Source organism: Lepidochelys olivacea (assembly GCF_965140295.1).
Source record: "Lepidochelys olivacea isolate rLepOli2 genome assembly, chromosome: 6".
In the NCBI taxonomy this organism is placed as follows: domain Eukaryota; kingdom Metazoa; phylum Chordata; order Testudines; family Cheloniidae; genus Lepidochelys; species Lepidochelys olivacea.
Genome location: NC_140416.1, coordinates 65,496,565 through 65,511,635, shown reverse-complemented (window position 1 = coordinate 65,511,635; position 15,071 = coordinate 65,496,565). Strand labels below are relative to the sequence as shown.

General features: G+C 45.7%; 1 protein-coding gene across 1 annotated transcript in view; it reads left to right on the top strand.

Moving 5' to 3' along the window:
* Positions 1 to 12,696: 12,696 nt before the first annotated feature.
* STARD9 (StAR related lipid transfer domain containing 9) overlaps positions 12,697 to 15,071 on the top strand; it is a 199,718-nt gene continuing 197,343 nt past the window's right edge. The window contains exon 1 of the mRNA XM_084631449.1: positions 12,697 to 13,353. Coding sequence (XP_084487575.1) covers positions 13,307 to 13,353 — 47 coding nt within the window. The 5' untranslated portion in view covers positions 12,697 to 13,306. The remainder of the gene's footprint in view (positions 13,354 to 15,071) is intronic.

Genomic DNA, 15,071 nt, shown 5'->3' with positions numbered 1-15,071 from the left:
GTGTGGACTGGGAAGGGCCATATTGGCTCATTTTAAGACATTCCTTTTGTCTTATCTAAAACCATCTGCAATCACCCTTATTGGTCAAAGGTCTTCTTTGTAGAAACTTCCCCTTACCTCATTATTCTTTGAACAAGACATCCTCCCTACTTCATTCCTTCTGGCCTTGTAATTTATAATTTTCAAGGCCTTCTGTCTACTTGCTAGTCAGGACCTTTGTTTACAACACATATATATTTCCTTACCAAACTAAGATAACTCTTAATTATTTAATTTCATATTTATCCTACACCTTCTGTCCATGTTGTTGTTAGGTTGTGCTTGTAAAGTGCTCTGAACTTGTAAAGCTCCATGTGGTGTTACCTCACATAAGCTATAAGTGAGAAATAAACTGGGGATGCACATTAGTAGGAGGGGTGTATAATTGCAATATAATAAATTAGTTTTTAAAGGACAGTATCACCAAGTATTAAGCCTCTTCTCATAGAGTAACCATTAGAAGTAATCCTAGTTTAATGACTGGTTTCAGAGTAGCAGCCGTGTTAGTTGGTATTCGCAAAAAGAAAAGGAGTACTTGTAGCACCTTAGAGACTAACAAATTTATTTGAGCATAAGCTTTTGTGAGCTAGAGCTCACTTCATCGGATGCATTCAGTTTAATGACTGTTCATGGATTAACTGAGATGGAAAAAGCATGCTGACTAAGATTCCATAAGGAACAAATGACTTGGAGATAGAAGGTTTCCCTTTACAAAATAACTATCATGCTGCATTACAATTAGAATAATAAATCCTTTTTGACTCTGTTTTATGACTAGTGTAAATAGAGATTATGTTAGCATTGTCCCTGGATATCACTAGTGGGAGATGCCTAACTATGCAGACTAAATAACCCCAGTTACCTCAGCCTCTCCTCGTAAATCATGTGCCCCAGCCCCCTAATCATTTTTGTTGCCCTCTGCTCGACTCTCTCCAATTTGTCCACATCCTTTCTGTAGTGGGGATACCAAAACTGGACACAATACTCCAGGTGTGGTCTCACCAGTGCCGAATGGAGGGGAATAATCACCTCCCTCGATCTGCTGGCAACGCTCCTACTAATACAGCCCAATATGCCATTGGCCTTCTTGGCAACAAGAGCACACTGCTGATTCATATCCAGCTTCTTGTCCACTATAATCCCCAGGTCCTTTTCTGCAGAACTGCTGCTTAGCCAGTTGGTCTGCAGCCTGTAGAGGTGCATAGGATTCTTCTTCCTAAGTGCAGGACTCTGCACTTGTCCTTGAACCTCATCAGATTTCTTTTGGCCCAATCCTCCAATTTGTCTAGGTCACTCTGGACCCTATCCCTTCCCTCCAGTGTGTCTACCTCTCCCCCCAGTTTAGTGTCATCTGCGAACTTGCTGAGGGTGCAATTCATCCCATCATCCAGATCATTAATAAAGATGTTGAACAAGACTGGCCCCTAGGGCACTCCGCTTGATACTGGCTGCCAACTTGACATTGAGACATTGATCACTACTACAGTAATAGTAGATTTTTGTTCCAGAAATTGTCACATTAGAATAGGAAAAATAAAACTGCCCTAATCCCCCTGAATCACAATGACACATCTCCATGTTTACAACCTGACCCCGTATTCCACTGTACAGTCACCAGTCTGTTGCAAGTGTGCCCCAATGTTTCAGAGTGAGCAACAGTGACTAGACCAGACCCAAACCCAGCTGGCATGAAAGCATATGGGACCCTTCCAGATGCTTTCAGGCCAACTGGGTTTGGGTCTGGTCTAGTCACTGTTGCTAGCTCTGAAACTGTAGGGCACATTCACAGGCTCAGACATCTTGTATGACACTCCTCTTTAGGATGTTGGGTACTGCCAACTAGTCACACTAGACTCCACAATCAATGTCTGAGACCTTCCCAGGTGCTTCCCCTGAACTCAATTTTTAGGCTGTGGGCACTCAGGGCTTCAAGTTTAACCTTTTCGGAGACAACATGCCAGAAGGCAAAGATTAGTGCCTTAGCAAAGGAATGTCATAATCACAGGAACAATACTCTTAAAGCACTTGAGAGTCACAGCTCTTTGAAAACAAGAAAAGTCCTGAGATGCATCCTCCCTGTGCCTGATCTCACCCCTTCTGTGAGTTTAAGGTTTGTCACCATTTGAGCCTGGGCAGAGACCCCCCTTCTCCTGCAAGTCCTTCTTCATTTGGTGATGGTCAGACACCCCTGCATAAAGCAGAGCCCTGCTCTTAAATAGGGTGTCTCCTCTGTGTCATGTGCTTAGGTGAGACGCTCCAGCCTCCCCACACCCCCTCTTCCAATATTGCCATGTTTGCCCCATCTGTGGGGTCCTGGTGTAGAAAATTGTTGTTTGGCAGAGGTAGGCCTGCGGTTGAGAGGCAGTCAAAGTTGGTGGCTCCAGATTGCAGTCTTGATGGCATCTCAGTGATAGTCCTTCAGTGAGGTCAAGCACGTTTCTTGGGCAGCAGAGCTGTCTGGTATGCAGTACAATAGGTTGTCTGAGGGCTTCTGTTCAACACATAGTACAAACTGGAGTTCATAATTAAATACAGACGTATCCCACCCTGTCACACAAGGATCAGAATCCTTGATGGCAAATCAGATTCTTTCTTTTATCCAGCTTGCGTGTTTTGTTTTTGTTTTGTTTTAAACAAGCTGCTTGAAATATTAAATCAAACTCCTTAATTTCTTAAAAAGAAAAGGAGTACTTGTGGCACCTTAGAGACTAACCAATTTATTGAGCATGAGCTTTCGTGAGCTACAGCTCACTTCATCGGATGCATCCGATGAAGTGAGCTGTAGCTCACGAAAGCTCATGCTCAAATAAATTGGTTAGTCTCTAAGGTGCCACAAGTACTCCTTTTCTTTTTGCGAATACAGACTAACACGGCTGTTACAAGAAATTAAGGATTCAGAGTAAGTCAGCCATTAGGTGGCTCAATACCACAGATATTTCATTCTTCCAGAGCTGTTAACTGCCAGTAAATATATTGCATCCTGCAGAAATACACAAACTACATGGAAACATTTATAAAATTTAAAAATAAAACCAGAAAAAATTGATAAGTCAGGTAGTCCATAGGTGAACAATAATGAATGTCAGGTTTCAGAGTAACAGCCGTGTTAGTCTGTATTCGCAAACAGAAGAGGAGTACTTGTGGCACCTTAGGGTATGTCTACACTATGAAATTAGGTCGAATTTATAGAAGTCGGTTTTTTTGAAATCGGTTTTATATATTCGAGTGTGTGTGTCCCCACAGAAAATGCTCTAAGTGCATTAAGTGCATTAACTCAGCGGAGCGCTTCCACAGTACCGAGGCAAGCGTCGACTTCCGGAGCGTTGCACTGTGGGTAGCTATCCCACAGTTCCCGCAGTCTCCGCTGCCCATTGGAATTCTGGGTTGATATCCCAATGCCTGATGGGGCTAAAACATTGTCGCGGGTGGTTCTGGGTACATATCGTCAGGACCCCGTTCCCACCCTCCCTCCCCCCGTGAAAGCAAGGGCAGACAATCATTTCACGCCTTTTTTGTCTGCTGCCAGCCAAAGATGTAAAGGATAGATGGAGTGGGTCAGAACAAGAAATAGACCAGATTTGTTTTGTACTCATTTTCCTCCTCCCCTGTCTAGATCACACTGCAGTCAGTCACAGAGAAGGCGCAGCGAGGTTAATCTAGCCATGTATCAATCAGAGGCCAGGCTAACCTCCTTGTTCCAATAACAACGATAACTTTGGTGCACCATTTCTTATTGGAACCCTCCGTGCAGTCCTGCCTGAAATACTCCTTGATGTACAGGCACACCCTTTGTTGATTTTAGCTCCCTGAAGCCAACCCTGTAAGCCGTGTCGTCAGTCGCCCCTCCCTCCGTCAGAGCAACGGCAGACAATCGTTCTGCGCCTTTTTTCTGTGCGGACGCCATACCAAGGCAAGCATGGAGGCCGCTGAGCTCATTTTGGCAATTAGGAGCACATCAACCACCACACGCATTATCCAGCAGTATATGCAGCACCAGAACATGGCAACGCGATACCGGGCGAGGAGGCGACGTCAGCGCGGTCCCGTGAGTGATCAGGACATGGACACAGATTTCTCTGAAAGCATGGGCCCTGCCAATGCATGCATCATGGTGCTAATGGGGCAGGTTCATGCTGTGGAACGCCGATTCTGGGCTCGGGAAACAAGCACAGACTGGTGGGACCGCATAGTGTTGCAGGTCTGGGATGATTCCCAGTGGCTGCGAAACTTTCGCATGCGTAAGGGCACTTTCATGGAACTTTGTGACTTGCTTTCCCCTGCCCTGAAGCGCATGAATACCAGGATGAGAGCAGCCCTCACAGTTGAGAAGCGAGTGGCGATAGCCCTGTGGAAGCTTGCAACGCCAGACAGCTACCGGTCAGTTGGGAATCAATTTGGAGTGGGCAAATCTACTGTGGGGGCTGCTGTGATGCAAGTAGCTCACGCAATCAAAGATCTGCTGATATCAAGGGTAGTGACCCTGGGAAATGTGCAGGTCATAGTGGATGGCTTTGCTGCAATGGGATTCCCTAACTGTGGTGGGGCTATAGACGGAACCCATATCCCTATCTTGGCACCAGAGCACCAAGCCGGCGAGTACATAAACCGCAAGGGGTACTTTTCGATAGTGCTGCAAGCTCTGGTGGATCACAAGGGACGTTTCACCAACATCAACGTGGGATGGCCGGGAAAGGTGCATGACGCTCGCATCTTCAGGAACTCTGGTCTGTTTCAAAAGCTGCAGGAAGGGACTTTCTTCCCAGACCAGAAAATAACTGTTGGGGATGTTGAAATGCCTATATGTATCCTTGGGGACCCAGCCTACCCCTTAATGCCATGGCTCATGAAGCCGTACACAGGCAGCCTGGACAGTGGTCAGGAGCTGTTCAACTACAGGCTGAGCAAGTGCAGAATGGTGGTAGAATGTGCATTTGGACGTTTAAAGGCGCGCTGGCGCAGTTTACTGACTCGCTTAGACCTCAGCGAAACCAATATTCCCACTGTTATTACTGCTTGCTGTGTGCTCCACAATATCTGTGAGAGTAAGGGGGAGACGTTTATGGCGGGGTGGGAGGTTGAGGCAAATCGCCTAGCTGCTGGTTACGCGCAGCCAGACACCAGGGCGGTTAGAAGAGCACAGGAGGGCGCGGTACGCATCAGAGAAGCTTTGAAAACCAGTTTCATGACTGGCCAGGCTACAGTGTGAAAGTTCTGTTTGTTTCTCCTTGATGAAACCCCCCGCCCCTTGGTTCACTCTACTTCCCTGTAAGCTAACCACCCTCCCCTCCTCCCTTTAATCACCGCTTGCAGAGGCAATAAAGTCATTGCTGCTTCACAGTCACGCATTCGTTATTCATTCATCACACAAATAGGGAGATGACTACCAAGGTATCCCAGGAGGGGTGGTGGAGGAGGGAAGGAAAATGCCACACAGCACTTTAAACACAGCACTTCAAAAGTTTACAACTTTAAAATTTATTGAATGACAGCCTTCTTTTTTTTGGTCAATCCTCTGTTGTGGAGTGGCTGGTTGGCCGGAGGCCCCCCACCGCGTTCTTGGGCGTCTGGGTGTGGAGGCTATGGAACTTGGGGAGGAGGGCGGTTGGTTACAGAGGGGCAGCAGTGGCAGTCTGTGCTCCAGCTGTTTGCTGCAGCTCAACCATACACTGGAGCATTCTGGTTTGGTCCTGCAGCAGCCTCAGCATTGAATCCTGCCTCCTCTCATCACGCTGCCGCCACATTTGAGCTTCAGCCCTGTCTTCAGCCCGCCACTTACTCTCTTCAGCCCGCCACTTACTCTCTTCAGCCCTCCACCTCTCCTCCCGGTCATTTTGTGCTTTCCTGCACTCTGACATTATTTGCCTACACGCATTCGTCTGTGCTCTGTCAGTGTGGGAGGACAGCATGAGCTCGGAGAACATTTCATCGCGAGTGCGTTTTTTTTTCTTTCTAAGCTTCACTAGCCTCTGGGAAGGAGAAGATCCTGTGATCATTGAAACACATGCAGCTGGTGGAGAAAAAAAAAGGGACAGCGGTATTTAAAAAGACACATTTTATAAAACAGTCGCTACACTCTTTCAGGGTAAACCTTGCTGTTAACATTACATACATAGCACATGTGCTTTCGTTACAAGGTCGCATTTTGCCTCCTCCCACCGCGTGACTACCCCCTCAACCTTCCCCCCTCCCTGTGGCTAACAGCGGGGAACATTTCTGTTCAGCCACAGGCAAACAGCCCAGCAGGAATGGGCTATACTGAGTGTCCCTGAAGAAAAGCACCCTATTTCAACCAGGTGACCATGAATTATATCTCACTCTCCTGAGGATAACACAGAGAGAGAAAGAACGGATTTTGGTTGAATGCCAGCAAACATACACTGCAATGCTTTGTTCTACAGTGATTCCCGAGTATGTGTTACTAGCCTGGAGTGATAAAGTGTCCTACCATGAAGGACGAAATAAGGCTGCCCTCCCCAGAAACCTTTTGCAAAGGCTTTAGGACTACATCTACGAGAACCGCAAATGCCAGGGCAAAGTAATCCTTTCACATGCTTGCTTTTAAACCATGTATAGCATTTTAAAAGGTACACTCACCAGAGGTCCCTTCTCCGCCTGCTGGGTCCAGGAGGCAGCCTTGGGTGGGTTCGGGGGGTACTGGCTCCAGGTCTAGGGTGAGAAACAGTTCCTGGCTGTCGGGAAAACCGGTTTCTCCGCTTGCTTGCTGTGAGCTATGTACAACCTCCTCCTCCTCCTCATCTTCTTCGTCCCCAAAACCTGCTTCCGTATTGCCTCCATCTCCATTGAAGGAGTCAAACAACACGGCTGGGGTAGTGGTGGCTGAACCCCCTAAAATGGCATGCAGCTCATCATAGAAGCGGCATGTTTGGGGCTCTGACCCAGAGCGGCTGTTCGCCTCTCTGGTTTTCTGGTAGGCTTGCCTCAGCTCCTTCAGTTTCACGCGGCACTGCTTCGGGTCCCTGTTATGGCCTCTGTCCTTCATGCCCTGGGAGATTTTCACAAAGGTTTTGGCATTTCGAAAACTGGAACAGAGTTCTGATAGCACGGATTCCTCTCCCCAAACAGCGATCAGATCCCGTACCTCCCGTTCGGTCCATGCTGGAGCTCTTTTGCGATTCTGGGACTCCATCATGGTCACCTGTGCTGATGAGCTCTGCATGGTCACCTGCAGCTTGCCACGCTGGCCAAACAGGAAATGAGATTCAAAAGTTCGCGGTTCTTTTCCTGTCTACCTGGCCAGTGCATCTGAGTTGAGAGTGCTGTCCAGAGCGGTCAGAATGGAGCACTCTGGGATAGCTCCCGGAGGCCAATACCATCGAATTGTGTCCACAGTACCCCAAATTCGAGCGGGGAACATCGATTTAAGCGCTAATCCACTTGTCAGGGGTGGAGTAAGGAAATCGATTTTAAGAACCCTTTAAGTCGAAATAAAGGGCTTCACTGTGTGGACGGGTGCAGGTTTAAATCGATTTAACGTTGCTAAATTCGACCTAAAGTCCTAGTGTAGACCAGGGCTTAGAGACTAACCAATTTATTTGAGCATAAGTTTTCGTGAGCTACAGCTCACTTCATCGGATACACGAAAGCTTATGCTCAAATAAATTGGTTAGTCTCTAAGGTGCCACAAGTACCCCTCTTCTTTTTAATAATGAATGTGTTCAGATCCAGATCTAAGGAAGTTGCTTGTCATAGCTGGTCCACCACAGAATAAAATGGTTAAAATCCTGAAGTGTCTATGTAGCTGTTGTTCATACATAGTATCTGTGTACTGTGTATGTGACTTTGGCAGGAAGAGCAGTTATAATTAGAATGTTCAAATTGTTGGTTAATAAATTTTCAAATTGGTTGCAAACAGAAGATAATTTCTGCTAATGTATTCATTACTTGTAAATATTCACCAGTGTTCAACCTCTGGGTTATTCATGAAGTATTAATTTCAATTATTCCCTGTTCATGTGGTGTGAATTGTCACCCAGCTACATGGTATTTTTTTGGTCCATGACTAGATAGCAGACATTTAAAACAGAATGACAAACAGCTGGCTCCAAAATATACGTATTAGTGCCAATGATACATTGGTTCACATACAAACAGGAGTATTAATATTAGCCATCTCCAAGAATACTCAATTCTCAGCATTAATCAAATGTTTGAACATGCCTGAATTAAACAGCACCTTGGAATTTGAAAACAGTTTTGCAGTACTCGACTACTTCTAGCTGTGATATAATAATTTGAGCATAGAACATGAGAAGGTATGTATTTTGTCTTAACTACTTTCAAAGGAGATGTAAAACCAAGGTCCCCTGACAACTTATGGCCACTAAAGAGCCCATGGAACTGCTTGCAGGGTGGGGGTAATAACTTCTCAATCATGGCCAAATTCCATGTCTGTCTGTTACAGTTTCCACAGCAATTTTAACTAGATACAGTGTTCTTAGTTTTCATTTACAGTTCTAAACTGTTGTGTAGTGTGTGTTTTGCACTGTTCAATAACTACATCTCACTTCAGCTGAATTTTGGTGATGGGTAATGTGAGCTCTTTGTCCCTTAATGCTATCTCAGAGCAATTTGGGAGGCTTAATAACAGTAATCTTTTGCACTTAGCAATTTTTATCATTACATCTAAAAAAATACCTTCTTCACAAGGGTGGATAATTATTTCCATTTTACAGTTGAGGAAAGTGAAGTAGAATAGATAGAAGGGACTTACCTAAAGTTGAGCAGAATGTCAGTTGTGGAGGTGGGAGAGAAGCTAGATCTCCTGTCTCCTATCAGCTGGCTTACACTACCTCCCTGCAATTACATGAGCATAGGTGGAGATCCTCTTTGCTTGTGCAGAATCCCCATTGAAGTCAGTGATTTTCTGTAGACACAGGGGTCCACATGTCCACATCTCCTTATATGATTGAAGTCTTAAACCCTCCAGTGTGCCTGTGAGATAGGTAAGCATCATAGCCATTTCATAGGTGAGGAAAGAGGCACAAGTGGGGAAATCCTGGCCCCCCTTGAAGTCAATGGAAAAACCTTCATTGACATCAATGAGGTCAGGATTTCACTCATAACATTCGTGAGTTTCCCTACGGTCACACACACAGACTGTGGCATATACAGGAACAGAATCCAAATTTCTGTGCCTCAGTCACAGAACTGTCCTTTGCCTCTGCTGTTGCTTTCTGTAGAGATGCTTTAGCTAGAAGTTCAGGCTAAACTGATTTGCTGTACTTCATCCTTATTCTGGAAGTCTTGAAAACAGCCATGGGCTGTCCTTCATTTATTATAATTATTTTATTTTTAAACAATTAAAAAACCATTAAATGGTCTACTTTCATGCCTCAAACAAACAGTTAAATCAGTTCTTTGACTTTTCCCAGTTTATTGTCGGATATGGGACAATATAAGTTATTGAATAGTATAGCTGTATTGTCCCATTTGTCATCAGCATTGACATACTAATTCATTGTTTTGATTAATGATAACTCAAGGATATTGGAGAGAAAGGTAGCAGCAAATATTTGTGGACAGCAAGTTTTACAACTCTAGTTTGTACGATAAACCAGAAACACCTGTTAAACCTATGTAACAGACCCATAAGCCTCCAAAGCCAATTGTTTGTATTATGATCTTACTTTTTCAGTATGTTAAACACATTTTTAGGAGGTGCTTTATTTGCAGCTTATGGCAGTGTGCCTGGGACAGAAGCTTCAATGAGAGAACACTCCCCCTTTTACAATATAAATAAGACTGTAATTTAGTTAAATGACAAAATGCACAAATAACATGGTTAAACTGAATAAAATATCCTTATAATTTGCAATAAGTATGTAAGTGATGGCTGTCATTGGAAAGGCAGAGATGACATTAACTTGGAATCTCAGCCCAATGCTCCTCGAGCAAAATTTTGAATGGGAAAAAATTCAGTAAGAGAATTACTGACTACATAGACAGATTGTATAAAGAGGAATTGCCATACCAGAATAGACTAATGATCTAGCTACTCCTGAATCCTATCTTAAAAAGTGACCAATGACAGATGCTCCCTATATGCCCTATATCCCCATAATAATGCAGCTAATTGTGATGCCCTAGGGCATTTTCTTCCTGATTTCAGCTGGGGTTAAAAGAAAACCTAAAATGCAGAAATTTACATTAATGGAACACTTTGGTTGAGGCTGAAATCTCACATAGAATTGCAAAGTTATATTCCCCACAATAATTGATGCATATATAAAGGCTGGGATTTTAAAGAAGTTAGATCCCCAAATAAATCCCACTCTCCCTTGCAGTCCTACCTACAAAAAAACTTGACAACCGTTTGTGTGCTGAGGCCACTGGCAATCATGCTGTCTGTATCCATCTGTTGTCTCTTGTATGCTTAGATTGTAAACTACTTGGGGCAGGGACTGACTTTTTGTTTTGTGTTTGTGCAGTAACTAGCACCAGGGGTCGTGAGCCATGATTAGGACACCTCATTACTATGGTAATACAAATAATAAAAATAAAAGGAGTTGGATACCTAACTCCATTAAGTTCCTTTAAGAATCCTATCCTAAAGAATTAAATAAATGCAATGAATGCTCTGAGGACCATAACTTGGCTTCCTGACTTTCTGTATTTAATCCCAGTGTTGAGGATTTTTTTTAATGTAACTAATGGCATCTTGTTCACAGTCCCTTATAATAGCCTTATAGATGACCTGAAGAAGAGCTCTGGGCTTGTCTACACCATGCAGCTTTTAGCGACAAGGCTTGTCGCTAAAAGTCAGCATGTGTAAACGCTCTTTGTCGGTACTTTGTCGGCACTTTTGCTGACAAAATACTTCCAGCCCCGCGAGCAGCATTAGTTTTGTCAGCAGGAGAGCGCTCCTGCCGACAAAGCCACATTCATACTGCCACTTGTGTTGGCAAAACTTTTGTCTTTTGCGGGGGAGGGCTTTTTTAAGTACGAAAGACAAAAGTTTTGTCAACAACTTCGCAGTGTAGACATAACCTCTGTATAAATTCAAAAGCTGCCCCTTAACCAACAGCAGTTAGTCCAGTGGTTCTCAAACTTTTGTACTGGTGACCCCTTTCACATAGCAAGCCTCTGAGTACAACCCCCCTAATAAATTAAAAACATTTTAAAATATATTTAATACCTTTATAAATGTTGATGGCAAAGCGGGGCTTGGGGTGGAGGTTGATAGCTTGCAACCCCCCAGGTAATAACTTCCCAACCCCTTGAGGGGTCCTGACCCCCAATTTGAGAACCCCTGAGTTAGTCCATTAAAATTATTACGTGTTTCTCTTATAAATGTACAGTCAGATACAGGATTAGGTTGGTATTTTTGATTTCTAAATGGAACCAACAGAGAGACAAAGGTAGGTGAGGTAATATCTTTTATTGAACCAACATCTGTTGGTGGAAGACAAAGCTTTGCAGCTTACAGAGCTCTTCTTTCAGGTCTGTCTGGGAAACATAATCAGAGCATCACATGTAAACACTAGGTGGAACAGATTGTTTAGCATAGTAGTTAACACATATTTCAAGGGACCATTCAAAGTGAAGTGGCCCATTAACACCCTGCCAATTGTAGGTGGAAAACTCGGGGGTGGGGGGGGGAAGCAGTTGGAGAGGATTATTAGTGGGATATGGAACAAATGTTATGTGGAGGTCAATAAAGGAGAATAATTATGGAATACTCAGCTGCCATTTTTCAGAGTGGTTACGTGTTAGTCTGTATCAGCAAAAACAATGAGGAGTACTTGTGGCACCTGATAGATTAATACATTTATTTGGGCATAAGCTTTCATGGGCTAAAACCCACTTTATCAGATGCATAGAGTGGCAAATACAGTATGAAAATATATATAGCAGTGCATGAAAAGATGAGAATTGCCTTACCGGGGGGGGGGGGGGAAGAGAGGGGTCAGACAAATCAATTAAATTGGGCTATTATCAACAGGCTGAAAAATTACTTTTATCGTGGTAATCAGGGTGGCTCATTTCAAACAGGTAACAAGAAGGTGTGAGTAACAGTAGGAGCAAATTAGCATGGGGAAATTAGGTTTTTTTAGTTCTTGTAGGTATAGTAACAATAAGGAGTCTGGTGGCACCTTAAAGACTAACAGATTTATTTGGGCATAAGCTTTCATGGATAAAAACCCACTTCTTCAGATGCACCAGATTGTTATAGGTTTCAGAGTAACAGCCGTGTTAGTCTGTATTCGCAAAAAGAAAAGGAGTACTTGTGGCACCTTAGAGACTAACCAATTTATTTGAGCATGAGCTTTCGTGAGCTACAGCTCACTTAGTGTCACTTGTCTGATCACCCCACTTCAAATTGTTATGCAGCAGTCGCTGCCTTTTTGTTACCCCACAGGTGCTGGGAGAGGCAGACATACAATTAGTTCTAGTGCTAGCCCATTGAGGTCCTTAACCAGGACTATTCTGTTTTACCCCCAACACATGCTAATAGGGGGCGCCCTTGAGCTGCTCAGGGCCTAAGCAATTACTTAAATCTGCTTATGCCTGGTGCCTGCTCTGCATACAATTGCTTGTACTAGCAGGGAGGTCTGCAGCCATCCGAAATATGTTCACATGCTGGCAGTCTTGGTGCCCTGTCCACAATTCACCCCACCCCTCACAATACCTAAGGCGGACCTGTCCTCACACGCAGCGTGATCACTGCCACAGCAGGTACAGGTCGCCAGCCAGAACAGCAGGGTGATAAAAGACCTGCTTGAAAACTAAAGCCGTCGCTCCTGCGGTGGAAAGGCTCCTGCCAGCGAGGCCTGGCCCGCCTCCCCCACGCCGTCCAGCCGCAGCGCCTGGTTTGTACCCACACGCACGGTTCAGGCAGTCCCGTGCAGCGGGCCCCGGGGAATCCCCGCTCCGACCTCGGCAAGAACAACGGGCGCGGCTGCGCTAGCCAGTGGCGGGGCGGGGCGGAGCGGAGCGGACCAGCCCAGCAGCCCTTGTTTTACCGTCGCTCTGAGCAGCGGACCCGCAACGCACCAGCCTCGTCCCCCTCAGCACAGGGGAGGCCGAGCTCGCCCCGCCCCATCTCCAGCTCCGGGGCTGGACGCGCGAGGTTCCCCCCCGCGCCGCCCCGCCCCGCCCGAGCCCCGAGGGCTGCGCTGGGCGGCGGGACCGCGCCTGCCAATCCTGTGGCTCTGGGGCCAGCGGGGAGCCCCGAGAGCCGGGGAGCAGCGAGGGTGCGGCGTGGCCGGCTGGCCGCGGCGTCTCCCCAGCGTAGCTGCGGCGGTACATGGCGAACGTCAAGGTGGCCCTCCGGGTTCGGCCTCTGAGCAAACGGTACGGGGGGCGCTGTGGGGCGAGGCCGGGGCAGCGCCCGGGGTGGAGAGGCTGGGTCCGTGTGCCGCGCGGGCGCCCCAAGGGGGTGCTAGGCTGGGCTGCACGCGTGAGCCGCGGGATTGTGCCTGTCCCACGCCCTAGGTGTGCCCTACGGGGGCATTGCGTGGGTGGCCCGCGTGTCTTCTGTGTTCTCTAACGGGGTAACCCTCGGCCGTACTCCTGGCACCGGAGGCCGACTGGGGCCCCGCTCCAAAGGGGAGAGATTTGTAGGAGGCCCTTCAGCGGTGTAGGTGTGCACGCTATGCCTGTGTGTGTATGTGTGTGTGCTGCTTAAGTGCTTACGAAGACTGGATGTATATGGTGTCCGTACGTATCTATATACGGTACGGTATAGCTAGCGGAGGGAAGCAATCATGTAGATCCAACAAGTCAGGAAGGAATTGAATGAGGGTCCACGGGGAAGCATGAGAGTGTCTAAGAGATATTCTGTGCACCTGAATGTCCAAATAATACTAATTGAGGCTGGTAGGAAGGGGGATGATCAGTTGGAAGGTGAAGGTGGAGACCATTTCCCCCCCCCCCCCGCGCTGTCTTCTTCCCTGTCTGTAAAGCTCTGCTAGCCAGTCCAACTCATGAAATGCGTGTCCCGCCCCTCTTATTTATATGTGCTGTACTGTATTTCTTTTCCGTTGCACTGTTTGCTAATTATCCTGTGACATGGCAGCTCGTTAGCTTTTCTAGTTTTAGCAACTTTGAGGATGTTAACAGATAAATCGCTGGTATTTTATATTCAGTATGGTAGTGGCTGAAGGGGCAGTATTCGATTACGATTCATTTGTTTGTATCTGAAGAAACTTTTCAAAACCGAATTTCTTTTCGTGTAAGGCGACAAGGAAGATGACTGAAATAGTCCTGTTCAGATCACCAGGTCCCTGGAAGATCGTCTTAAACAAACAAACAAAAAGTGGTGCTGTTTATTTTACTTGTTCCCAACAGAAATGGGGCAATTGTCAGTCTCTGTAAGAAGCCTCCCTCTTCCATTCCTTCCCCCCGCCCCACTTTGTTGTTGTTGTTTTTCCCCCCTGGTAGGCAGAAGCCGGATGTTCAGAATGTTACTCATTCCCTAGGGCTTGTTTGCTTCCAAAAGAAATCTTATAACCTCACTCAATACTGTGATTGCAAGTTCATTTCCCACAAAAGTGAAGATGCTGTAGTTAGAACAGATTTCTAACTTGACCTTTGTGTATAATACACTGTATAATCAAAACCATGTGTACTGTGGACGTTTTGGGAGGAGGGGAAAGAGAGCAAGAAAGTACTGAAGCTGTGTGAATATGGGTGGCTAGTAACTTAATCTGTTTTAGGGGAAGAGGGAGAAAAGCAATATAGCATAGCAGAAAAATGGAAAAGTGCCATGAGCTCCCGCTCTGAGTCTTTGTTTTGATGATGCCTTTTTTTTTTTTAACTTGAGTCTGTCATGTTGTCTCTTGGCTTCACTGACCTGTAATAAATAACCCTTTTATGTTGTAGACAAGATGTTTCTGGAAGAGTTTCCCATCCTGAGAACTAATCCATTCATTTTACCAACAATATAGTAGCACATCTTTCACGCTTAAATTCATGGAAGTGTTGCCATGGCCTTGACAAATGTTGTTTGACTTTATAACTTAATTTAAAAACTTGCTCTCAGCTTCAGCTAATGCAAAAGAAAGTCCTTT